Below are 26,184 nucleotides of genomic sequence, written 5' to 3'. Positions count from 1 at the left end.
CCATGCCCACTAAGTTGCATAACTGGATCAAAAGAGCCCCCCCCACACACACACACACAAATAATAAAGAAGCTGTACTGCTAATTAGGACATGCAGTGGGAGTGCAAGATAAAGAATCCCAGTCTCTCTGGCTGTCTTTTCTTCTTGTGGGTCACTCCTAAAAATATAACCATGCTCTTGAGTATCAGGTGCTTTGGCAGCTTAAGCCTCCATAACTTTTGGCACTCTCTTTAGCAGCATTTCAAATATTTGTGAGTTAATGCATAATCATCTCAGAATCGATTCCTTTCAAAGGGAGGATGTATCATGAATATCAGTAATAAATTGACATCACAGAGTCAATCAAACCATGTTTATTGCCTAAAACAAGTTTCAACAACATTATTTCTAGTAAATGGTTTAAAATAAACCAAATTGTGCTCCCTAAAGCTGTCACCGTGAGTGATGAATATTCCTTGAATCTATGTATCAGATGGGTGGCTGTTTCGCCGCTTGCTTTCACAGGCCACACTGATACAACAGAACAATGGTGTTTGGTGGCCAGAGGCAAAACATGTAACATTAAGTCCTTGTCCCTTTTTCAGTCGAAATTTCCAAACAACCCATCCATGGTAGCCTTTTGAAGGTGGTGACTCATCTGGAGATGTTACTAGATAAGGGATGTGTCTCATTACTGTAAGATCTCTGTTCTGAATAACACAAAACATTATCTTCTTCACAGCAATTAAAATTAACTTTTTAAAAAGACCAATGATCTCCTTTTAGTTCATCCCAGCTCTAAATTTCCTTCCTCTGCCTCCAGCTTTCCCTTGCAATCTCTCACTCTTCCACAGGAGTCTATGTTTAAGATTCATATTAAGTTGGTTCTGCAAAAAACATGAACTTGTTTCACTTCTAGAGCATCTCTTAGGGACTTAGTCACACGGGAAAACAAATAATGAGTGAGACCGTTAGTAGGTTTTGTAAACACACTACTATGGTTGCCATTTTGGTAGGATGCTTAAGTTTAATGACGCTAGTTCAGGTTTTAACTGCATAGCAGGTCTTCCACTATCAAATTAATGATTTTGTATACAGGTCATGACTGTTTTCGACACAATTTTTCCGTCCCTTCTCTCCCTACGGAGTTGAAGCAAACAACTGGTGAGATTTAACACTTTGTTGCTGTCTCGTCTCTGAAAATTAGTATTCAGTAATAGCTAATTGTGCAGTTGGTAGGTTTCCATCATTTGTAACCACTAACACCTGTTATGGTGATGCAAGGGTAGGTGTGATGCTCTAGCACTTTGTAATCAGCTCAGTCATAAATGCACTGTGAAAGACAATTAATGTAGCCACAAATGGGGAGAAACACACAATTGCCGCATAAACTTAAAGGGATGTGGCAAGTCAAGAACAAAAGAGACTCGTTGCTGTGTGTGTTCTTGGGGGTGAAGTTGGGGTTTTTGCTGTGTGTGTGTGTGTGTGTGCGCGCGCGTGCTTTCTTTTTTTCTGTATATGCAACTGTCAAAATGAGCCCCTCCATTAAAAGATGCATTGTTTTTGTAGTGGTCACAGACCACTTTTAAACCTTGTTGTGTTTCACCTCACTAAGAGTAGCCAGATGATGTAGCCCTCTATCTGGTCAGAATACCTCCTAGAAGACTCCCTGGTGAGGTATTCTGAGCAGGTCCCACCATTAGGAGACCCTGGGGTAGATCTAGGATACACTGGAGGGACTATGTCTCTCAAATTGCCTTGGAACGCCTCAAGATTCCCCCAAAGAGCCTGACTAAGTGACCTGGGAGAGGGAAGTTTGGGCATCTGCAGAGGCTGCTGCCAATGCACCCTGACCCCTGTGGTAGAAAATGGATGGATGGATGGCTACCAAGTCTCTTACCTGTGTTAACTTTAAAACTGCTTAGTTTATCCCAGATGCAGATATGTGTCTTTACAGCCACTTTTCAATTTTCCACCTAACAATTGAGATGGACCATGTTCTAAGTTGGCCATTGCCCTTTCAACGTGTTTCTATTTGAGTTGTGATGTCATAGTATACTTCTCTGAATCAGTTTCACAATATTCAGTTGTTTTTATTCCTGTTTCCCCTTTTGTACCTTGAGATAACACCCTTTATTTTATTATTTTATTGTTTTATGTTCATTTTCAGATATATGGAAGTTGTTTTAAATCACTACGTGTCATGTAACAGGTGAATATTGCCTTCAGCTTTATCACAATAGACAACAATCACAATCATTGCAATAAAAATGCTGGTTGATGATGTCATTCTTAACTTGCTGGAGAATGAAAGGGCTAATCATAGTTTTGTTTTCTTGCTCTGCTTGAATGTTCTTCTTTAAGATGATTGGATGTTAGGAATATAAGCAAGAATAACTTTGAGCTCCACGTTCACTGCCGCTCATTACTTCAGCACCAATAACCAGCAACATCTTGTCATGTTGGTGCATTTGTGAAAACTGCTATTTTGTGTGTAGTGACTTTTCATAGTGTCACACAGCCTCTCTTAAAACTGCTGCTCCTCAAGCTCCCTACTGTGTTCTCCTCTGTGCCAGAGAGCCAAGTTGACAAGTCTAAGTGGCTGGTTTCTCATGTGCTTTCTATAGTAGTGCAAGGGCGTTGCTCCTAGTTACCAGTAGACAGGCGGTGTCTCGTTACCTCACCTTGCTGCTCTCCTGTTTTTTTATCGTTAACCCTCTGAGCAGAGTGCAGGGCGGAGATAGCGCTGGTCCAGAGATTTAGAATTAACTGTCCTCAAGCCTGTTTTTAGACCTGGACCAGGATTTACCTGGTCCAGGTTCAAAGTAATTTTGTTAAAATTGTTATTGTAGTTATTGTTTGCTTTTTAGTTTGGATGTTCTATTCATGGCACCTGGATCATTGGCAGAGATTGAGAATTAGGCTCTTAGTTAATAGAAAACTTTTACACTTACAGCAGTTAAAGATATTGATGAAGTTTGATATAATCTTTATGAGGTTAATTTCAATGCGAAGCATGATAACACAAGATATATTCTGTCATAGCAGGATTGTAGATTTAAATAATTGCATTAATAGCGCAATAAATGTTACAGTCTCTTGATAGCATTGCTCTGCCATTTATGGGTTTGCAAATTTGTATTTTATGTAATAACATGAGCAATTCTGCCCTCTTGTTTTTCTAGTGCCATCTGCAAGTCTGTTAATGTCTAGTCGTGTGCTGTGTAGGGCATAGTCTAGGTTATTCTAGTTACCAGGGCTCAGACTGCGCACAGAAGGCTGAGAGGATTTTTTGTTGGTGCATCCAGGTGGATTCATACATTATCCTTGGACTCCAGAGGGGCAACGGGATTAATGCACCTATGATAAATGATCATATAGTCAAATGTAGAGGAGACCTTCCCTTTTTAACCACTAAAGTGTCTGTGATGAAGCTCATTAATTTACATAAGTAAGTATCTAATATCAAACATTGCTGGATGTGCAAGACAGATCTGTTATAAACTATCTGTTCCCAGGTTCATTAATCAACGTAGTTTTACTGAATATGTCCTCTATTCTTTCCTCATTACACCATCAGATTTCCAATGATTTCCTTGCAAAAGAAGGGAACTGACTGCTACGTCCATTTGGCCTCTTTTCTTTGATTATTTCAGTGCTTATTCATCCTTCACTCACTCTTTATGTCCAAATTGAAAAGTATGTGCCAGCGCAGGGTGATTGGACAAATTAGTAAATCAGTCATTTCTGGCTGTATAGTTGTGTCTCTAAAAATGGAGTGTTGGCACATTATTCAGCTGTCCGCACAATTGGTACTAAAACCTATCTGCTACACCTATTGCTGGCTTGATGGTCAGCAGTTGAATTCTTTTACAAATATGCACAGTTGTGGACCCATTTTCATGTTTCTTGTTTCTTTCAGAATATAGTCGCTTTGAGTCCAAGATCCACGACTTGAGGGAGCAGATGATGAACAGCAGCATGAGCTCAGGATCAGGCTCCCTGCGCACCAGTGAGAAACGCTCGCTCTATGTCAGGTAAAGCTCAAGGACATACTGCACACCGACTCACACGCATGCCCATCTGCACTCACAACATCAACTTCTTTGTGTGTTGTCAAAATAAACATTCTTGTGTGGTTATTCGTTTATGTGGGAAAGATATATCTCACAACAGGCAGCCATTCTGTCATAGAAATGGTATTTAGCAAATGGTAAAACAAGACAGTAGACTCAATACTGTGTATAAAATATTCTTTGACGACTTATTAATTGTAGCTTCTAATGGATTTTTTAAAAAAAAATAGTCAACAAAAATGTGGTTAGGAAAGGAAGACAACCTTATATACTTCAGACATGACAAACCAATTATAGTACTGTGTGAATGCCGAGTCAAAGTCAAGATCAAACAGTGCTTATCGTACTATGCTAGCAGAGTGTAGCAAGGACTGTCAACAAAGCAACTAAGCCAACTGATGAAATTGTTAAATGGGTTGCAAAAGATAGTTGAACCATCAGCAGTGTTAAACACATAGGATTCATCAACTATCCTGATCAATTGACCAAGTTTATGCAAAACTTTGAAGGGGAAATATTGTCACAAGAGTACACCAATTTTAAGGCCCTGAAAGGGCAACAAAAGCAGAGCTGCTGGCTCATGCTTTGTTTATGTCACCAACCCAGGGATCACTGGACCTCAATATGCAACCATAACACACACCTAATCCATAACAACTGGCAGCCACACTCGGTTACTTGTGTGTACTAAAAACAGAGGAAAGGCAGTTTGCTTAAACCTGCATAGTTGACAACAAGTGACATGGTATTTTGTTGCCTACCAAAATGCAGGTGAAATAACATCTTAAATTATTTTTTTATGATTTGTCACTGCCTGTTTTTGTTATTGAATGATCCAGTTGACCATACTCAAATATTCAGGTATTTTCATTGCTGCAACATTTAAATCCATAAAAAATCTAACTTGTGTTTCTACATGGCTGGGTGAAGATTGAAGCTCCCTGAAAAAGAGCATTTCTTTTTTGCATTTGTCTGAGCTTTAGAATAGTTTATAGTTTATAAATAGTTTAGGTGCAAAGTCAAAGTCAAAATTTCCAACGAATTTCTCCTTAATTTATGTAACTCGTTTGTTTCAACTGCACTCATTCAGCTACAAGTTTCATCAGTAAATGTGACGCAGAACAGTCATTAAAAGGTTGCTACTACTTGAATCCTGGATGGCAAGATTCGAGCAAAACGGATAACATAACAGATAATTATTAAGTTTTACTGTTGATATGCATCTGCAATCAGCAGAGATCAGTACACATGTTATTCAGGCAAGTAGAAATTAATTTATGACCCACTTGCCCCACTGGACAAATGGAGGGAAAAACATTTTGGTCTTTGAGAAAAGTCATTTAGAAAAGCCTACTATTCTTATAAATGTGAGTCTTACATTAGTGTATCAAGATTATTGCATTTTCCGATATAATTTTGCAAGGCAAGTGCTTCATTACATTTCTGCTAGAGGCCAATTGCTGTTAACTTTGCTAAACTTTACATAACTCACAGAACATATCAGAGGTATTTAGTTTGAACGCCCGCCCCACCATAAGGCATGTAGAGCCTAGCCTGCTCCTGTGCGGGTGACTAAGCTCAAAGTAATGCTCTAAAAGCTGTCTAGTTAGACGGCTGATAGAGGAGGTGCTGCGTCCTCCCCGCCTCAGGAATGTGGAGGCGTTAAAGCCACAAAGTGATACTAAAAAAGGTTCTTTAGGTGTGTATTATTTGTGAATGTCATTATCACCCTTCAGCCAATTTGGGAAGATAAGTTCTTTCCCATTATAGCTCTAGCACACAAGTCCCCATCCAATTGCATCATGAATAATGTTGTTTCAAGCAGTGATTTCAGTCATCAGAACTTAAGCTAATATTATTGGTCCTTCAGTTTATTTATATATTGTACTTTGGAGGTAGGTCTTCTTCGGAGCCAATATAGAAATGGGAAACATTGAGAGAAGGGTGTTTGACTACCTGTGAACCTTTCATAGTCATGTGTATTACACATAACTCTGTCTGTTCTACCTGCCTATATGTCAAAGCAGACCTAAATCCTTTAAAGTCGGCTTTGTCGTGTGTTCCCCCACCACCACCCGCTTGAGCAAGGCAGTGACGCACTCAGACAGTAAACAGTGTAAACGTGTAGTGGAAACTATGTGTTGGAAGAGCAATCAGAAACATTATGTAAAGGGTATGAATTGCATTGTTTGGTATCCGAAACAATGCATCCGAAACAAACTGCCTTTTTAGTGTCTTCAATGATGTAGTTGTATCAAGTTTTGGAACGTCCACACCTTTTAGTATCAAAGATTGAATTCTACCTGGCAGTGTTGTTGGCAAACAGAAATTGTAAGTAAAAAATTGCTGGATGCTGTAGATTCATATCTAGCCTTTTGAGCACAGATGACCCAACCAACTTTGACATAGTAATCATAAATGACAACAAGCTTACAATGACAACAAGCTTGCAAATATGAGCAGGCATTAGGCAATCACCAGTTTTGTTTCCAGCTTCATTTCTTGAAATTTAGTACTGCAGGAGATCATACCCAGTGGAGAGTGCTGACTGATTGGGTGTCATATTGTTAAAAATAATTGTACTTAGACCTCACTGTCTGAAATTAGTCTCTCACTGTTGCATCCAAACATTGTTTTATATTCATACAGGATTATTTTTCCTTCCTATCGAGCTGGGATCTCAAGTGAGCTTTGATCAGGCCCGAGTATTATCCAGCCGCTGTTACTTCAATCAGCTGAAAACATGTGTGATTTCATGACCTTTGCGACTTCTATGATATGTGGGCTTATGTATGTACTTCTATAGGATATGTCCTCTTGAAACATGTACGGTAAGTTTAAAGGTTAGAATAAAATGCGTTTGTGTTCCAGAGCTATGTTTGACTATGACCGAACAAGGGACAGCTGCCTGCCCAGTCAAGGTCTAAGTTTCTGTTATGGGGATATCCTCCATGTAATAAATGCGTCTGATGATGAGTGGTGGCAGGCAAGGCTCGTTACACCGCACGGAGAGAGTGAGCAGATTGGGGTCATTCCAAGCAAGAAAAGGTAAACCTACTCTTTATTGTCTGATTAAGGCCACATGCTATCATTGTCCTTGTGTATACTTGAGTATTTCTTGTCTTTTTTTTTTTTTTTTTTGCGATCTCTAGAGTTGAGAAGAAGGAGCGGGCCAGATTAAAAACAGTCAAGTTCCATGCTCGGACAGGCATGATTGAGTCTAACAGGGTAAGTGTAGAGGACCAGCTGTGCTCTGTCCTGGTGCCAGAGAGACTGACTTCTTAGCTGCTGTTGGGCTCCCACTGAGATGCCCCTCCCCGCCCTCCCAAGTGTGGGAAATGGACCAGCACCTGCTCACTGAAGCACAAAAAGTGCTCATATTACTATATAGATTACACAGATGCTCCACAGAGATGAGAGATCTCTGTGACATCCACAGCTTGTGCGTTTACAAATGTCTGCATGTTTGTCAGACGCATGTGACGTGTCTGTCACATTACATTGTCAGTAGTGTAATGCTGTACAATAACTATCAAAGGAAATACCTTTCTTGAAAAAATAACAGCGGTATCGGTTTCCTTCATTTTTATAAACCATTCATTCTCACCCATCACCTGCTTCTCATTTTCATTTTTTTGAGTATCGTGAACATTCCCATTTGTTGTTTTTTTTTTTTTTTTGTTTGTTTATTTTTGCATGGGTTTTAAGTACTATCTTTGAAACTCATTCTGTTTTTGCTTTCACCCTCTCACCCCTCCTCCCCCTTCTCATCCCACACATCAACAAGCAGCCAGTCAAAGTAAAGCGCAAAAAAAGCTTCAACCTCTCACGCAAGTTCCCATTTTACAAGAGCAAGGAGAATATTGTGCAAGAGTTGGTGGAGTCTGAACGTGAGTACCAGCTGTGTGATGGGGCTGTCAGGGGTGGTGGTAAGGGATAGTCCTTTCCCCTTCATCCTTCATTTCTGTCTCTCAACTTTCATCTTTCCGTTCACCTCCAGGGATTGGTTTGTGTGAATGGCACCACACTAATCCCTTTCTCGCTTGTCCCAAGAAATATTGCAGAGCCAGCATCAGACCCGAGGTGTGGGGTTCTCTCTGGTGTGTCTCTGCACCTATCTACTGGCTCCAGAGGAGTGTTTCGCTGCGTGTTCCCCCAGCTGTGTGTGTGCATCCGTGCAAGTTCTTGGCTGCATTCAACAAACAAGCGATGTAGTCCTGCGATGCTACTCCTTGACAAAGTCCCGATCAATTCTCTTCAGTCATTGAGTCACAACAAGAAGGATCCCATTTACTGGACTGACACTGACACGTTGCAAGTCAAAATCCCATTATAATGGGATTTGGCCTGTGTAATTAAAAGGCCATGGCTTACTATGAACAAAGTGGGGCTTAATGAGTAAAGCACAATGCCATGTATCAGTGGGTCTGGCGAGCACCACGCACCACTCCTCCTTTCTGCCCCGACTATCACTAACCTCTCCTTCTTCCTGTCTGCTCTTTTCTCTTGGTTTCTGCTCTCACCTGTCGGGACACCTAGGACTTCCCAGGGTTAAGCGATGACTTTTATGGATCAAAGAGTTTGAGTAAGTGTGTGGTTGTACTGTGTCAAGCAGCTGTACTATGACCTTAAGAGATAAATGCTTTGTAACTGCAGACCCAACTGGGAATGCTAAACCACACACAGACCTACATGTATAGCTCATGCACACAACAAACACTGGGACTACGAACCCCTACTCAGATCCACAGTATATGTAAAATATGCCTCCTTAAGAGCAAGGAGACTGTTTCACAGGGCTTTTACACCAAATGTTATTTAGTTTTGTCATGAGGGACCTATGCCGGCGTGTGTGTCACCATAGACGGGTGTTGCTATGCCTGGCTGGGGAAAAACTACCCCCCATGCCTTTGAGTCAGCCAGCTCCTGCCCCCTCGTGTGGACAGTGTTAGTGCCTAAATGTTTTCTTTGTCTTTTCCTTGATGGATTCAGCTGCCACAGATTCAAGTCTAATAATAGGAAACATTGAAAAGGGAATTGGGGGTCATTTGGGATATTGTCACAGGAAACACTTCATTTCCTAGTACTTGCACCGAAAACCACTTCCCCTATTTTGTAAGAGCATTGCTATAGCGTGAAGTGGGGCTTCTGCTTTCTTGCTTTTAATGGAATGCTTCTTTTGACTCATGAGGACAGGGGGTGATAGATTCCACCCAATAAAAAGTTTTATTTTGATTGAATTTTGGTTTTTGTCTTACAATTTATTGTCATCCTTTTCAGAATGCCTGACATCCAACACAAGTGACAGCGAAAGTAGTTCAAGTGAGTTTGTGTTCCTAATATTTCACACATCAGTCAGTTTGGAATGTGAAGAAAACATGACCACACAGAGGCACTGGCCAGGCACCAAGCTGTAACATCTTTTCATGATCATCAACTGGATGTAAAGCTTAAACAATACAACCTGCTATTATCTTATTCAGAGTTCAGAGGTCTCCTTTTATATCATGGCCTTGAGTCAGTTATTTTGAAGCCAAACTGTGACGCTCCTGCTGAACATCCTGTGAATCCGTCCATCCCAGAGCGAATAAATCTGACCACCTGAAATAATATTACTGCTACATACAGAACATGTCAACCCCATTGGAGCCAGTGAAGCCTTGTTTATAACCCTTGGAATCCCAAGAAACAAAGTGAATTTAACAAACTGATCCAGTCAGTGTTTTAAATACTGAAACTCAAATAACAGTAGAACCACAACAATGATTACAACCACCCAAAAATAAAAAATGACAAGAAATGTGAAGAGAGATTAGGGAAGAAATGTCTTCAAAGAATTTGGCTTCCTTTGTTTTTGTTTTTTTTTTTGTACGTTCCATCGACCTAGGACTCATTTTTGTAATTCCAAAAAATGAAAAGTTTATGTTGTCAATTTGGTCACGCAAGTGATAGCATAAAATAAGTTACCGTATCGTAAATCAAAACCATGTTGCCTGATCACGGGCAAGAAATCAAGTGTGAGATGTCACTGCCCGTCTGACTTTTCGTCTTTCTTTGCTACCACAGAGGGTCAGGAAGACACAATTCTATCCTATGAGCCAGTCATTCGACAAGAAAGTGAGTGATTTGTCGTGCTTTAGTGAGAAAGTTGGCCAGAGTCTGTTTCCATGCACCCTCACCTACTCTTTTTCGTCTGTAACCAGTTCACTACACAAGACCTGTGATCATATTGGGCCCAATGAAAGACAGAGTAAATGATGACCTCATCTCCGAGTTTCCTCACAAGTTTGGCTCCTGTGTACCACGTAGGTTGGCGTGACAGCAGGCCTCGACAGCGTTTTAATTGGAGCAAGAACAAAAATAAACACATCCCCTCTTGCCCCCCCTGCAGATACGACTCGTCCAAGGCGAGAAAACGAAATGGACGGCCAGGACTACCACTTTGTGGCCTCGCGGGAACAAATGGAGAAAGACATTCAAGATAATAAATTTATTGAGGCGGGCCAGTTCAATGAGAACCTCTACGGGACAAGCATCTTGTCTGTCAGAACTGTGGCTGAGCGGGTAAGCGGAAATTTGAATTCTTCTCCATGAAGAACTTGTCACTTTTCCTATTTGCAATTGTTATTCTGCTTACCGTTGCTGCAGTTAAAGAAAAAAAGATTCCACAGTGGTTTATATTTTTTTGTTTAACACTACATGGACTCAACTATAAAAAAGTAACAAATCTCTCACCACCAGCAGGGGAAGCACTGCATTCTGGATGTGTCTGGAAATGCCATTAAGCGGCTGCAACAAGCACAACTCTATCCTATTGCCATCTTTATTAAACCAAAATCCATTGAGGCTCTGATGTAAGTTGGTCTGGCCTGTCCATTGTTTAAACCATATCGCGGTGTCAGATTATCTTTGATAGTTAACATGATTCGTCCCTTTCAGGGAGATGAATAAGAGGCAGACGTACGAGCAGGCTAATAAAGTCTTTGACAAGGCAGTGAAACTGGAGCAGGACTTTGGAGAGTATTTCACAGGTAGGCTCCCTGTCTTTTCACTTTGCGTCGCCAAGTCCTGACAGACCATCATGTTCATGTTTTAACACTTTTTAAACTCCAAAGTGATGAAGCATAATCCTGAAAGTCTGGATCCAGCAAACTTTGATGCAACTAATTGCCACATTGCTCATTTTGTCTCCAGCTATTGTACAGGGTGACTCACTAGAGGAGATCTACAACAAAATCAAGCTAATCATTGAGGAGCAATCTGGTCCCTACATCTGGATCCCCTCCTCAGAGAAGCTCTGAACTCCCTGCCATCCCCTCTGCATCACCGCAGAGTTCCCCCCCTTCCCCCAATTCCCAGAGACCCCCCCAATGCCTAAATAGCCCCGCTCCTCACCTCCTTTTTGCAGATATGTTTCATATCAAGTTTTAGTGTCATCATTATGTTACTCTAAATGAAAAAGAAGTCTTATCACCATTACTGTGACTGTGCACACCCCTGCATGAGTTTCTCAACAAATCCATTCAAGACTGGAAATGCCATTCTGAAGGAATTTATTTGTCAAAGTAAAACGAAAAGGGGAAAGGAATCAATTGTTTTTGGTGAACTGAAACTGACAGAAGATCAGAATGTTTTACAGAAACCTGAAAAGACGAGTTGGGATTCAAAAGAAGTTGCAGGGGATCAGAGACAAATCATACCAAGTTGGAACACTTTGTAACGTTCATCAAATCACATTTAAAGACACAATGAAAAAGTGAAGAGCAATTACGGATTTTTTTTTCTAAGATGACTGGATAAAATTGAGCCCTACTGATGGTACTGTTTGAGGAGTCATTACTCTTGTCTACGACTGCAGGAATTAAGAGGATGAGTCTACAAACTGGTGATCTATTTATCACAAAGCAGCTTGCTGTTTGGTCGTTTGCCATTTGTCTGTGCTGCAGCTGATAGACCTCTTGGGAGGCAGATCAAGAGGAAGAAGTGCATTGTGAATCTCTACATTTTATTATGAAATCACGAGATCAACGATAAAATCCTGTTGAAATTTTACTACATATGAAAAAGTACCGTTTTACACTTCACTAGAATTGTCCATTTGGAGGGCTGTTAGATTTCACATTTGTTTTTTATCAGTTTGTGGGTTTTTTGTTTTGTTTTTGCTTGTGGTTTTTAGCTGCTCTTTGTAAAGGACAGGGGTAGAGAAGTGTAACTGGGCTCTCTGCAAAACACCAAACTGCCTTACATCAAATACAAATTCTGTTTTGTGACTACCTGTTGTCTGTGAGTGAGGCTGCATGCATTTGACAAGGAAGAGACAAAACACTCACATTTACTTTCTCTTTGATTTATCCAAATGCCAGGAGGCGAAATTGAGTGCAATAGCTAAGACAAAGTCTCTCCTTTGCGGATGCCTTTTCTCCCCTCTATTCCAACCGTTTCCTGTGTAATTTAAAAATTCAGCCAACAGATCAGTTTGAACGCCCAAAGCCTCCTAACTCATGTTGCGCAGCAGACCACCCTATTACACTTCTGCCTTCCAAGAGGATTTTCTTCTGATTGAATGGTCTGATGGTACTGTCCTATCTGCCGCCATGACGGTGGCCTTATAACGGGTAGAACAAGACAATAATTGTATTGGATGTCAAACAATTAAAGAGTCAATATAACCCTGTTTTGGATTGTCCCCCTACGGAAAAAAAAAAACACAGAAGTTGAGTTCAATTAAAGTTATAAGCTGTGTATCTATAAATATATGGATTATTAATCTGTTGTCGGCAGATGCTGGACCACTGTGTCTAATTCTTAGTGAGTCTGGGGTGAGCTAGACGAGCTCAGGAATCTAAATGTACAGATACCATTTCCCCTGCGACTGAAAGGCCATGTGTAGGTAGCGATGGATTTCATGGCAGTCAAATGTGAATGACCAAGCGCTCATGGTACCCATTGCCTACTTTAAAAATGTTTTCAACTGAAAGGTGTAATCAGGTTGTATTATATGTTGTCTCTTTTTTGTGAGGTGGGGAGCTTGTTCAAGGCCATTGGTGTCGTAACCCCTTTAGTTGGCTATATGGCATCGCCGGGACTGAAATGACCTGCCGAAACCCTCTCATGCAGGTCTTCTCACTAAAATGTTGATTATGTGTGCGAGGGCATGTCTGGAGAAGGAATCTACCATGGCCACTAAGCCTGTGGATGTTCTTACTTTCTTCCTCGACTTTTTTCAAAGAGTGCAAAGGGATTTTTTTTTCTTTCTCCTCATCAGAGAGCCAAACCCAACATGAAGTGGTAACTAAGACCTCTGGGTCCCCTGCTCTCTTCCACCCAATGAGCACCTGTACTTGCAGGCATTTTTGAACAGGTGTGGCCACCTGCCAGGCACCAATGCTAAACCAGCTGTCATTACCTGTGTCAAAACCAGAGTTCAGGGAATAACTGAAGGGAACAGAGCCATTTATAAACTGCTTGCAGACTGTTTCAAAGGGTGTGGTAGCTGTACAATGTAAATATGCCCCCAGCAGAATCCCCCTCACCTGTGCTTCATGCATGTGTGAATCAAAATGGGACAAATGTTTTATAGACCACAAATGTCAGGTAAGTAAAGTTTGAGCTACTCTTGAGATAATTTCCATACAAATGTGCTGTATTGTTGGTATTTCTCTTCAAATGCCTATTGGAACACTTAACTAGTCAGTTGGGAAGTCAATTCCCTCAAGTAGGGCCTGTCTACATGTGATTTCTTGTGGAACGTGTCTGGGTGTATAGATTAAAATATATATATATACACACACACATATATATATATATATATATATTGTAAAATAATTAAAAAGAAATGCAGGTAAACCTACAAACTATCACAAAACCCAGGAGCTTTGATAGATACATCATTTAGGAACTTAGAATCAATCCTTTCTGGTGTTTAGTTGAAATACAGCTGACTGTTAACAATGTGTGCGGTATTCATACCTCAGTCAGCCATGTCAAAGCCCAAAGAACTTGATTTCATTTTACACTTTCCATTGAGGTCGCGATATATAACAAGATGGAATCTGAATGCCTCTGTGTGTGTATAATTGATGAGGGACTATGTTCTGATGAGAGAAATTATGGCATATATATATATATATATATATATACACATACATATATATATATATATATATATATATATATATACCTTTTTCGGGTGGGAGGGGGTCAGGGTTCTTGTTTGTATTTTTGGGTGATAATTATTATGTTATAGCACATCTGTGCAGTAAGTGCTTGCAAACATGAACCCTTTGATTGTACAGTAGTTTCCTTCCTGTCACTGCAGGTGGTACAGCCTATCAGGACACTTGGCCTCATGGTCTTCCCTGTCCCAGTCATGAGGGAAAAGTCCTGCTGCTTTTGTTTGGGTTTTATTTTGGGACTTGACAAGAGTTTATTTGTTTGAAAATAAAATATGTGACTCAGTTATCATTTTGATGTGCTTGTTATTCCACTTCAGTAAAGTGGCTTAAGCAAAATGGCAAAATCAGAAAGTTGTAAAGAATGCCAACAGCACTTTTTGCTGGTTGTTGAGCTTTTATTGGGGGATAGCATGCAAGCCGAGGGCCTGAGTTGAATCAAATTATTACCGTACAACATGAGGTGTAGGAATTTTTTTTCTTTTCGTTATCAAATTTAGAAAATAACATTTGTTTTACTATTGCATAAATGACATTACTGCAACAAAGTGAATGTCTGAAATTATATTGGATCAAAACAGTAGCAACAAACTCCAAAAAACAGGCAACTTCCATTTTGGTTATTCTTCCATCAAGAGGGTCCTCTTGGTTTTATCAAGGCGGTTCAGGATTTCACTGTATAGACTGGACATCTGCAGGAGAACACAGCATCTACTTAACGTGGACATGTCTCCGCTCTCCTAGGTTTTCAGTTATTATGACTGAACTGTATGTCAGTAACACCTGGCTCACATCTTTGGCTTCATGTGTCACTTCTGCCTTATTTGCTGGACAACTAATTGATGTCTTATTGCTTCGACACACCTCATCTGTTAAATGCCTCCATTCTCACTGCCTGCTGCCAAAGTTCTCTACCTGCTCCTTGTAGCTATCTTGCAGGGATCCCAGGTGCCGGACAAAGCTCATGGACAGCCCACACCACTTCTCAGCCTCAGGATACTGCCCCAGACTGTACAGCAGTATCCCGGTGTTCCACGCACGAGTGAGCAGCCACACAATCTCAATCTCTGGGAAGTCTTCGGGCTACAGAAGGAGACAAGTTCTCAAGGGTTTTTAACGAAGGCCACGTGGGTTACTCACTGCAGTCAAAAAATTGAGACCTTTCATCAAATAGTAGCTGCAACTAACAAGTAACACTTCCATCCAATCCTGGAACCAGTATGGTAACCTTACTAATGCAGAGCGGGCTTACAAAAAAATTAAAGGGGTTTGAGTTTTGACTGTTTTGTTTTTCCTCCTCTAATATTGGGCTTTTGCACTTGATCGACAGAGAATTCCTCAGCTTTCAAATATCAGTCCTGAAATGAAAGGGGAAATAGGCCTCTGAAGCAGGGTAATGTCTCGATAATTTGATTCCTCTTTTCATTGCTGTCGCTCTCCGGCAATGTGATGACTTGCACGCCACATTGACATTCAAATTTACAGGAAGGGGATGGTGAATGGAAGCATCTGCTAATTGGAGAGGCTGAAAGCCCATTGATTAAAATAAAAAAAAAAAATGAAACAGGATGCAGGCAGAGAGTGGAAAAGAGGGTGTTACTGGTTTATAGAGGGACAGGAGGTGGAAGCCACTCACTCCCAGTGCAATGATGGACAGGGCCTCCTCGTAGTAGCCCCACACTTCGTCAAGAACATGGGCCTCCACCTGCGACAGGCCACTTGGGAGGGACAGCTTGATCAGGCTGTGAACACAAATGCTAGGATGGATAAAGAAAATGAGCAGATAATCAGAAACACTTTTCTCCTAGGCTGTTGCTGAATTTGTATTTATTTTTTCATGTGGCAGTGGTGACAGGCATGCCTGCAGTGCTTCAGGTCAGTCTGTTGTTGTTTCTTGTGCAGAGAGAGAGCCACCCTCAAAGCCTTCTTACACAGCAGAGGGAAGTGGGCTGGAGGCTCCATTGCCAAGGCTGCATGAGAGAAGACATCAGGTGGTGGGGGGACATGACAGTGGATATAAGAGTTACAACAATGGCCTATGTGATATTTTTTTTAAATTTTACTTGATTATCTATTTATTTTTACCTGCAATAGTCTCTAGCACTTTGGTTTCAACATTTTCAAGCTCCAGCACAGACTCAAGCACTGTCTCTGCTTTAGCGTCGTTAAGTTTCACACGAGCCTCAAACTCGTACAACAACAACAGCATATCTGTTGTGTCCGTTGGGAAATTTCCTGTGGATTTTGATGCAAAACCCTCTTGAATCAAAGCTGAATGACTTCTGAGGACTACTGAAATAAAAAAATCTCGAACTAAATTGCTTCTGATGAAAGCAATTGTATATATTATTGAACTATGAATATAGATATTACTGTGTTCTATCAGCAAAACATTTTGAAGCCGCTATCTGAATTAGAATGATTTACCTGATGCTTTGAGAGTTTTCGAAAGTTCTGAACAGATCTGAATGTGCTCCAGAGCTTGAATCAGATCTTGGGTCTGAATCAAACACAGAAAAGAAAGAGATTCAGTGCTAATTATCGCCATCTAGTGTTCATTCACTGACAAAGGCAGATATTTAACTGTAACTTCTGTGCCAGCAGAAGTAATGCGGATTTTTATCATAATCCCAGTTCAGGAGGATGTTGAGTGTGCTTGATGTGGGGATGTGCATTGAGATGGGTTGCAAACCTGGGCAGAGTGAGGAGAGTTCCTCCAGAGCTCCAAAGAGGCAGCTGCAGCCATTAAAAGACACGTCCTCTGGCCCAGGAGTATTGCCGGATCAGGACGGCACAACTGGGAGAGCTGAGGGTTCAAGTTAATGCAGACACATTTACTTGAGAAACTTAATTTTAGAATAGCAATCCTTTGTATGTATTTCATTTTAAAATGCTAGTCCTTGGGATAGTTAAGCTGGTTTATTCAGATATAGAATGATAAGAGGTACTGTAAGTGCCCTAGTGAAATTGTAAGACAGTTTTACTACATAAGACAAAGCTTTAATTTGCAGGGATTATATACAATAAATCAAAGGAAATTTTAGGAATTAAAAAAAAAAATAAAGGCCCATAATCTGCGGAAGGGCAGCGGCTGGCCTTTCAATGCTCTCACACTGATCTGCTATTCTTTATCTTTCTTTAACTGTTGTGCTACCATTGATGTGCACCCGTTTACTGTGGTATTGACCAAAAAATTACAGAACTATACTTGCCTGGTATGAAATCACAAAGAAATCCCTCATTTTGTCAGGGCTTCTTTCACACTGCAATGCTGAGTTCCACGCTGTAACACCAACACACAATGCTCAATCGACCCCTCTGCGACATTAAAAGTTGCTGAAAAATAAATGATCAATAACAATGTGATGGTGGTGGTGGTGGTGGGGGGGTCCTCATACCAATCTTTCTAAACCAGTCCGCGTCATCTGAGTAACGTTGAACAGTCATGCTAGATTGGTGTGAAATTTTCTGCAAGGCTGCAGGGATGACAAGCAAAGAACTATAGAGTATCACATAAATTAAGAACATTTTTCCAATGAACTGTTGTTAATTTTTTTTGCAGACGTTACATACCCATTTTTAAATATGGCAGCAGAGCATCCAAATTCAGATTCCTAACAATTTAGGAACAGGGCCAAAAAGATTTAGATGTTTAACTTTCAATTCTGGTTTCATTACAGAGAAGCAAAGCTGTATGAAATGTTATGTATTTCCTTCTCACCTCATCTCCTCATTCGATTGTTCAACTGTTGAAAGAACAAGTCGTACTAAACACCTACAAAAGTATGAATGGAGAAACTGGAGTTGACCGGATTTCTGTCACCTACTAACTGCATTATACAGAGACCCACTTTCAGCAAGGAAGCAAGGAAATGTAGGTCAGTGGATCATTTAGCTGTATAGAAAGCTAAGTCATTCTACATCTGTTAGTAAATTAGCATTCACTACAAAACCGAGAATGCTCTTAAATACATAAAAAAAAACTATTTTGTATCCTTCCAGGGTTTTTTCTCTCTCAAAAAATGGAATTCACTTACAAACCGCGGCTGTGAATTTAGATAATAACTTTATGGACAAATATTTTGGGGTCCATGGCTATTACACATGCAGGTGCTTTAATGAGATCAAGTACATCCCCATTTTCAGCTATAACAGCTTCTGAAATATATAGGTTTCTGGGGAAATTTTATCCCATACATGCAGAGGGTTAACAGTTAAGTTAAGTGAGTTAGTAGTTAAGGGATGGTATGGCACAGGAGGTTAGAGCTGTTGTACTTGGACCTGAACATTCCTGCTTCGATTCCGGCACTCTTCCTAATCTGTTGTTGAGCACGACACTGCTCCCCTGGTGCTCCTAAGTGGCTTCCGTCTGCTTATGGTTCATCCATGATGGGTCAAATTTCACTGATGTCTTGCTGTATGTATAACTGAATGTGACGAATAATTGGTGTTGGGAAAATATGCCTGGCTCTCAGTCTTGATTCTGGTTCATCCAAACCCGTTAAATGGGGCTGAGGTCGAATGCTTACACACCAAACTCACCTAACCATGTCTTATGGCCCTTGTATGTTCACTTTGGGGCTCACAACAGAACACAAAATTATCCTCCCAAAACTTTCTTTAAAAAGTTCTAAGAACAAAATTGTCTAAAAATTCATAACCTTCACTGGAAGCCACAAACTTTATATCTCCTGCATAAAACTTGAATTTAAGCCAGGTAACATTCTCCTGGTAACTGCCAAACCAGTTCTCATCCATTGAACTATCACACTGATAAATCCGTCTTGGGATTTTCATTGGTGACACCAATAAAAAAACAATTTGTGAAGCTCTCAGTACAGTTAATTTGCACATGTTAATGCGAGAGGAATTCTGTTATTGATTAAACTGAGTCCGTAAAAACTGTGCACCGAAGCACTTGTTGAACTTTCTCTGACCTTATTTGGTCAGCCAAGTTGTGCTGCTGTTGTTCCTGATTGCTCTGCTTTTCACTTTCAGTTAATAAGTAGAGAGGAAATCATTTAACAAACTGAATTACCGCTGGGGGAGGACATTGTATGATCCAACCATGCTTGAATTCATGTTTCTTTAGGACAACCCATTCTACCGCAAATGTTTTTAAATGGAGACTGCCTGACTAGGCGTCTGAATTTAAATATCAAGAGGTGTATCCCCATAGTTTTTGTCAATATAGCAAACCAGCAATAAAAACAGGGTCAGAATTCTACCATTAACGCCACTTTCATTGGTTTCCTTCTCAAACCTTTTTTTGATGCTGTTCAAAAGTGGTGTAAATTCACTTTCCTCACTTGTGTTATCATGTTGTTGGATATAATTGTGTTCCCATCATTTTGTTCTTTGAGACTTTGTACTCTTCATTTGTAATTCGTAAGTTTTCACAGACCTGAGAGTGGTCAGAACCAGGGCTTCATCTTTACAGGTTTCACACAAACTCTCCATAGCTTTCATGGCAATTTCGTGATACTCCCTCTGTAGCAGGGAAAGAACCATCTTTATCATTGTTAAAACCCAACTGTGTGTATTTAAGAGCCATCGGTACACTAAAAATACGAATGGAACCTCATATTTGAATGGAACATGTCTCATAAATTTCCTATTAAATGTCACAATTTAGTAGAATGGCTAATGTCATGTCTATAAACTTTACAAAGGTCCAATCAAATTTTCAAGTCATATGTATTTTTAAATGATTCAATTCATAGGTCAGCCCAACGTGTCTTGTATTGTTATTTCTATTGGTACAAGTCAGACCTCCATCTCTGAACTCATGCAGAATGCTCAATTCTTAACAAAAGTAGCAGCTCTGAGAAATTCCAGTACTGATTTTAATGTTTAATGTCAGATTTAACAGCTGACCCAAAAGGGGTCACTCGGATCTGTCGACCACTCCTTTCAGTTTTATGACATCTTGAGGCATATCTTTGTTCCATGGCTCTTCAAAGTAGCAGAGTAGTTTTTTGATAAACAAGTCTTACTGTTTTGTGTTTTAAGGTTTGGAGAGATTCAATGCCTATTCTGACAACACTTTGGTCAATTATTTTTTAATTGTTCTTTAAATACAATTTGACTGGATTTCATGCCAGCTGTTTAACTAGTAGATATTTGCAGTCATGAGCCCAAGGATGATTCCTACCTCCAAAGCGATCTGAGCAGCCAGACAGAGTAGATTGGAAGCAGCGTTCTCAGATACCAGCAGTTTTTCCTCAGTTGTCATTGTAGCTTTAGACAGAAGTCCCATTGCGTTTACTGCCCCTACCGCTGGTAGAAAAAATAATCTCAAATAGTTTTCATTCTTTTGAAAGTTTTATCATATGTGCATTATCCGTGGGATATGTTCGAGATACCTTCCTTCAGATTCCCCTCCAGTATTGCAATCTTGTAAATACTAAACTGTGTAAAAATGCTGTCGGGATCACATCTCACCGCTTCTCTGATTGCTTCTTTAGCCTGTTGAAATATAGTTCACTGCATATAATAATACTTGACACCAATTGTCATGGATAAATCTTGTGAGTTGGGTTAGCTGATGAAAGGCAAACTATCAGGTATTGGAGATGTGGGGAGTCAAAGATGTCTTGCCTTTTCAAGTTGCTTAAGTTGCAAGAAACAGGAGGACCTGTTCCTTTGCAGTTTGGCTAAGTTTAAGTCAGTCTCTCCACCCTTAAAAAAACTCAAGGAGTAATTATACCACTGTAGAGCATCGTTGTAGTTCCTGACCTAAGAAGAATTATAAGGCAATCAATAAATTTGCACTGCTTTTAGAAACCCATTCATTTAATTAAATCTACTCAAAGGACTAGGAAGCAATGTGGTCAGGCATTAACTTTAGAACTATGTGTCTGATACCTAATCTGTGTATCTTTGAATGAAAAGGAAATAAAACAGTAACAACAAACACAGAGCCCATCATTTATCAAGGCTAATTGCATGACTCTGACTGTAAGGATACACAAGGTAAAGCAACTAATGAGTTTCAGATTTAATTATACTTTGTTCGGCATACCTCATAGTATCTGGATGCTTTATCCCACAGTAAGACATGCAGACTTGAGAGTGCCTGTGGTGCTAGCTGTTTACCTGAGTAATGGCCTGAGTGGGTGTAAAAACCTGATTTAAATAGATTTTGATATATTTTATTTTTGATTCAAATTAAAAATGGAATTTTATTAGTCACCAGTGATCATGTCTTCTATCTTCTGTTTGCCCAGCAGCTCCTTGCCTCTCTTCAGCAGGAGCTCAATGTGTAAAACAAGAGCAATGCCCAGGTCAGGGGACATTTCAAAGTGCTGAGTCACATGTTTTATATAGTCAAATCCCACCAATTCCCTGGAAGAATTAGAAGAAAGGTAATTCAAAACTATGAGGTGTTTGTATAAACGTGGTTGAGATTCACCCATTTCTACAAAGAACCAAGAGAGTACATGAGATCTTACCTGTCCTCACACATGAGAAGTTTGACTGTGGTGAGACACACTTCAAGAGAAACCTCAGATTCTAGCATCTCATTCAGTCCTAAAAAGATATTTCAATTACCTTTTTGTTTCACGTTAAAGATTTGTTTTAGCTCTGCTCAAGTCACCAAGATACGGTTATCAAAATCCTCAGAATAACCACAAATGATTACTGTAAAATAATGAGCAACTGTTCATCATCAGTTTAGTCTAGTAAAGGAAAAAATCAGAGACTTCAGAGAATCCAGATAGTTCAATAAAGTGCATTTGAGATTCTGTAAGGTCTCTGATCCCTTCAGTTACCCATGTTTAAACAGTCCAGTGTAATCGATCGAATGAGGTACTGAAAAGCACAAACCTGCTTTAATCTGATCATCTGAGGCTCCACCTCTCAGCAGTATTCTGATCTTTAAGTACTGCCCAGAGGCAGTCATAGATTGCTGTCAATTGCACATTGTAATATGTAATAGAGAATACAAAATGTAAAGCATATATCATTCAAAAGATATTTTTCGTATCCCACCTTGTTAGCTAAGCTGACAGCATTAAGAGCCTTCTCATGGAACCTCTGACAGTCCCACTCAAAATAAACAGTGGCTAAGAGCCGTAAAACTTTCGCCTGATTGAAAAAAGTAAAGTTATTTGTTATTATCAGTTCTTTGTAATTTACAGATATGGAGTATGTAGCCTCGCTTGAACCAAGTGCGTATAGCAAGGTCTAACCTGAACCTCAGCTTCAGGGGCATATTTCAGGTTCATCTTTCCAATGTCGTAACTGAGTCTGGAATATTTTGAAATAATTCAAAAGCTTTTTCCTCACGGAACATGTTTTTCTTTTATACAGTTTCTGTTGTGATTAAACATGATTTTGTTTACCGCAACCACAATGCACTATCCTCAAACTTTTGCTGCTTGTAAGTGTCTATTCCAAAGTTGTAGCACATGAGGGAAAGGAACACAGCCTGCGAGAAAATATTTTTAAAATTACCAAGAAAATACACTTTTGTATCAAAAACCAAACAGGGAATTTCCTTCACTTCTTTTGGTAGCTGCAGTAGCATCTCTTTACAGCGTTCCATACAGACCACAGCCTCTGGGTTATTCCCTTGGCCTATGGCCTGCAAAGAAAAATTATTCTCTTGTCAGCAATATTAAACAATCTTGCTGTCAAATGTGGGAAAACAAAGTTTTCCAATGAGAGAATGTGATCACCACCACTTATTGTTCACAGATTACATTTTAGCTGTCTCACACATAACACATCAATTCTGTCAGCAGTTCTTCAGTTGCAAAATATCATGTATTCACATTGACAGTGTTAAGCATCACATGTGCCACAGCTCACCGACTCTGCCTGGTAGGAGAGAACTCGAAAAAGCTCCTTCTCCACATCCAGTTTGGAGGCACTGATGTTAGCTGCTCCATCACCTCTCGAGGTTAGTTCGCGATAGAGGTCTTCCAGGCTCTGCATATTGTACATTAAGAAAGATAAAGCACACAATGAATGACACAAGACCATTTTCCTGTTTGTGCTTGTGATTTTTTTCTCACCTTCATGGCAAGACTTAGACAGCTAGATGCCATCTTGTGATTTTTGCAGTCCAACCAGGATCTTCCTGTTCTCTTGGCCATCTGTTAAGCACAGATAATTTCAAATTGACCTTGTCTTCCTGAAATGTTCAATACCAAAGAAGATGTATGTTTTAAAACCCACCATGATCTGCATGCGGAGCATGCTCTCTGCTGGATTTTCAGGCTCACAGCAGTACATGAGACTGCATGCAACATAGTACACTGAGAAAATCACAAAATGATGTAAGGATTTTTTTGGGATATAATAATCCAAATTGTTGTGTTATGTCTACCTTTGGCTTTCTGACTTTTGCTTATTGCAGTGCCCCTAAGTACAGTCCAGTTCCACAGCTGGGTTGCACACTCCTCAAGCTGCAAGTGGACCATGAAAACAAAATGGACACCAAGTGAGTATTTTTCCTTTTAATATCAATTTATTGATAAACACCAAGTTAGTAAAAACATTGAACCAATGTTTGGGTAACAGAAAAAAATGTATAAACATAAGTATTTGAATTCATAAAATATCTTTTTGAAAATAAAACATCTTTTACACATGAGAACTCTTGAAAAAAGAACCAGACCAATCATTGATATTAAATAACCTTAAAAGAGCTCAAGAAAATGGGAAAAAAAAAACTCTGTGCTCTTCACTAAGAGAGAAGGACCACTTAGAAATGTATATCTATGAATTCTCTATCTTTAGCAAGGCTATAGGATTTAGAGTGACCTTCATAAAAGACCCAACCTGAGGATCCAGTATTCTCTGGTTGTCCTTTAGGCCACAAATGACAGAGAAGATTCTCTCTGTAGCATCCTCAGAATCTGACTGCTGCAGCAGGCAGATTTCCTCTGTGAGGCCTGCATGTGAGCAAAATGAATTTCAGACATTAACAGGGCAACTGCAAAAAATATTTTTGACGCATCAGTGGGATATACCCAAAGCCAAGGTTTGCACTGGTTAAGGTACTCACAGAACCACCTAGTGGCTTGGGCAGCAAACATACAAACACTTTACAAACAATTCCTAATACCTTTTACGTTATGGCAATTTAGCCAGTGGTATGACTGCTATTCATAACTGATATTAAGATTAATAGTGATTTATGACATTGACTTAAATGTTCTGTAATTATCATACAATGTTATAAAATGTACTATAAAATATAAAATCCGTCGTAAATAGCTAATGGCTAATAACATATGTAATACAAATTAGTCCAAGCATTACATGACTGGTTTATCCAGAGGGATGTTGTTTTAATAATTAATATCAATTTGACCGAATGAGGCAAATTAACCACTAATATGGTCAAATTCAATTTGGTATTTGTCTGTCTGGACACTTACTTAACTTCGAAGGTTATAAAGGTTTTTGCCAACTCTGGTTGAAAGAGATTTAGGAAATAGCAAATAAAGCTAGAGCACGACCGTTGACTACTGCTAAGTCGTGCTAACCTAAGCTAATAAGTCAGCGGCTACCTAACCGAAACTCGGTGTTATTTGATTAAAACTCAATTTTTGTCTACATCACTGCCGATGTAGTAAAAATGATAATACTTTTGGAGCGTGTGACCAATTTACTTTTCACGGTTGAGACAAAATGTTCCATTTTCCCGGTTTCACCGATGAAGACACCTGGCAGTCCTTAGCAACAAGGAGCGTCTGTGAGTAACAGCTGTCAGACAATTTCCGTCAAGTTCGATTTTAATGAATATTATCGGTTATTATAATGATAATGACTTTAGCACTCAACTGGAAATTATATTGTGACAATATTACAAAATACAATATTACATATTATCAAGATACTCAATAATATGTAATATTGACTTGCAAGGGCATTATACTTATATTTTGATTTTCAATCAAAATAATTACCCAAGCACAGTAAAATATAAATATCTAATGAGGATCTATTTCTTTTACAGCGGTTAACAGCGGGGTAATTAAGATTTATCTCGTAAATGTTGTATGGGCTCCAACAATACAGATGTCTATTACCATTAATATGGTATTAGATTACAGATTATTTAAGTAAATTAGATTTACATATTGCTTTTATAGTACATGAATGATTTACATTAGATTTTTCTTTTTTTTTCTTTTTTTTTTTTTGTCACTGCACATGGAACTCTTCAACTGCAAGCTCCTATTGTGACATATTTGATACCCGAGGCAAAGACTACTTTGAAATCTGTATGGTTTAGGTAAACTTGTTGATTACAAGTGTTTCCCTGCATAAAGTTGATTAACTTTCCTTTTAGACAGAGGCATGCAGAGTGGCATCGTCCAAACTGAAGACACTCACTTAACTATCAAAACACATCTTAATACTTCTAAATAAAGACCTTACTTTGACCGGTTCTGTTAGTTCAAACGTCCCTGTTTAGCCAAGAGGGTGACTGCCTGCTGTGACTGTAAAACCACAATCTAAAATAATGCATTGTAAAGCCGTCCATCTCAACTAGCAACTTCCACCATTTGTTTGCCAGGAGTCTTATCTGCTGCCCCTGTCACACTGGGAAGGTCTCAGTCAAAGCAAACACACACAATATGAAAAATGGTTGCAGACGTGAGAGTTTCTTACCAAATCAGCTCTTCTTTATGAACTTGTAGGTTTGTGTTGGTCTTCTCAAATATCAATTTCAGTCCTGATAGAGCAACACTGTATAGACAGTTCATTCACTGAGCCACTCATAAAACTCTTTTCTTATTCTTCCTTGTTTTTCCCTCTGACCCAGGAGTGGAAAGTGACTGACACTATAAAACAGCCCAAAAAAAATCTGAATTTTGCAACAGGTACTAAAAAAGGACTACACAATGCAAATCTAAATGTAATGTTGGCTTATGCCAAATAGACATTCTTAGGACACTGAGTAATCAAAATAAACAGCAGTACCCTTTCTAAC

At 39.6% G+C, this 26,184-nt stretch overlaps 2 protein-coding genes across 6 annotated transcripts in view; one reads left to right on the top strand and one right to left on the bottom strand.

Moving 5' to 3' along the window:
* Nucleotides 1–12,725, top strand: part of dlg3 (discs, large homolog 3 (Drosophila)) — an 88,947-nt gene extending 76,222 nt beyond the window's left edge. For 2 of the 5 annotated variants that reach the window (XM_086158656.1, XM_086158657.1), the window contains 11 exons: nucleotides 3,903–4,017; nucleotides 6,928–7,104; nucleotides 7,209–7,284; nucleotides 7,847–7,946; nucleotides 9,337–9,378; nucleotides 10,123–10,173; nucleotides 10,260–10,361; nucleotides 10,448–10,620; nucleotides 10,798–10,910; nucleotides 10,996–11,087; nucleotides 11,251–12,725. In XM_086158656.1, coding sequence (XP_086014782.1) covers nucleotides 3,903–4,017; nucleotides 6,928–7,104; nucleotides 7,209–7,284; nucleotides 7,847–7,946; nucleotides 9,337–9,378; nucleotides 10,123–10,173; nucleotides 10,260–10,361; nucleotides 10,448–10,620; nucleotides 10,798–10,910; nucleotides 10,996–11,087; nucleotides 11,251–11,357 — 1,148 coding nt within the window. In that variant the 3' untranslated portion in view covers nucleotides 11,358–12,725. Of the gene's footprint in view, nucleotides 1–3,902; nucleotides 4,018–6,927; nucleotides 7,105–7,208; nucleotides 7,285–7,846; nucleotides 7,947–8,595; nucleotides 8,642–9,336; nucleotides 9,379–10,122; nucleotides 10,174–10,259; nucleotides 10,362–10,447; nucleotides 10,621–10,797; nucleotides 10,911–10,995; nucleotides 11,088–11,250 lie in introns of all 5 variants that reach the window. The other 3 variants (XM_086158659.1, XM_086158660.1, XM_086158658.1) reach the window with 3 other exon arrangements.
* Nucleotides 12,726–14,605: 1,880 nt separating this feature from the next.
* tex11 (testis expressed 11) lies at nucleotides 14,606–24,277 on the bottom strand. Its single transcript, XM_086157695.1, is given in 29 exon segments — nucleotides 14,606–14,920; nucleotides 15,144–15,311; nucleotides 15,865–15,985; nucleotides 16,090–16,198; nucleotides 16,314–16,463; nucleotides 16,656–16,728; nucleotides 16,921–17,034; nucleotides 17,441–17,511; nucleotides 17,627–17,704; nucleotides 17,802–17,842; nucleotides 17,950–18,003; nucleotides 19,633–19,718; nucleotides 20,383–20,507; nucleotides 20,594–20,696; nucleotides 20,829–20,966; nucleotides 21,253–21,338; nucleotides 21,424–21,575; nucleotides 21,683–21,761; nucleotides 22,059–22,140; nucleotides 22,224–22,319; nucleotides 22,424–22,481; nucleotides 22,577–22,662; nucleotides 22,738–22,818; nucleotides 23,046–23,165; nucleotides 23,252–23,370; nucleotides 23,411–23,494; nucleotides 23,566–23,644; nucleotides 24,021–24,133; nucleotides 24,247–24,277. Coding segments are annotated over 29 exon segments (2,769 nt in total). The 3' UTR covers nucleotides 14,606–14,848.
* Nucleotides 24,278–26,184: the final 1,907 nt, after the last annotated feature.

This window comes from Fistularia commersonii, chromosome 13 (genome assembly GCF_037954325.1).
Source record: "Fistularia commersonii isolate RoL2024-O1a breed Wild chromosome 13, RoL_Fcom_v1.0, whole genome shotgun sequence".
Taxonomy (NCBI): Eukaryota; Metazoa; Chordata; class Actinopteri; order Syngnathiformes; family Fistulariidae; genus Fistularia; species Fistularia commersonii.
This window is presented reverse-complemented; position numbering and strand designations above follow the sequence as displayed.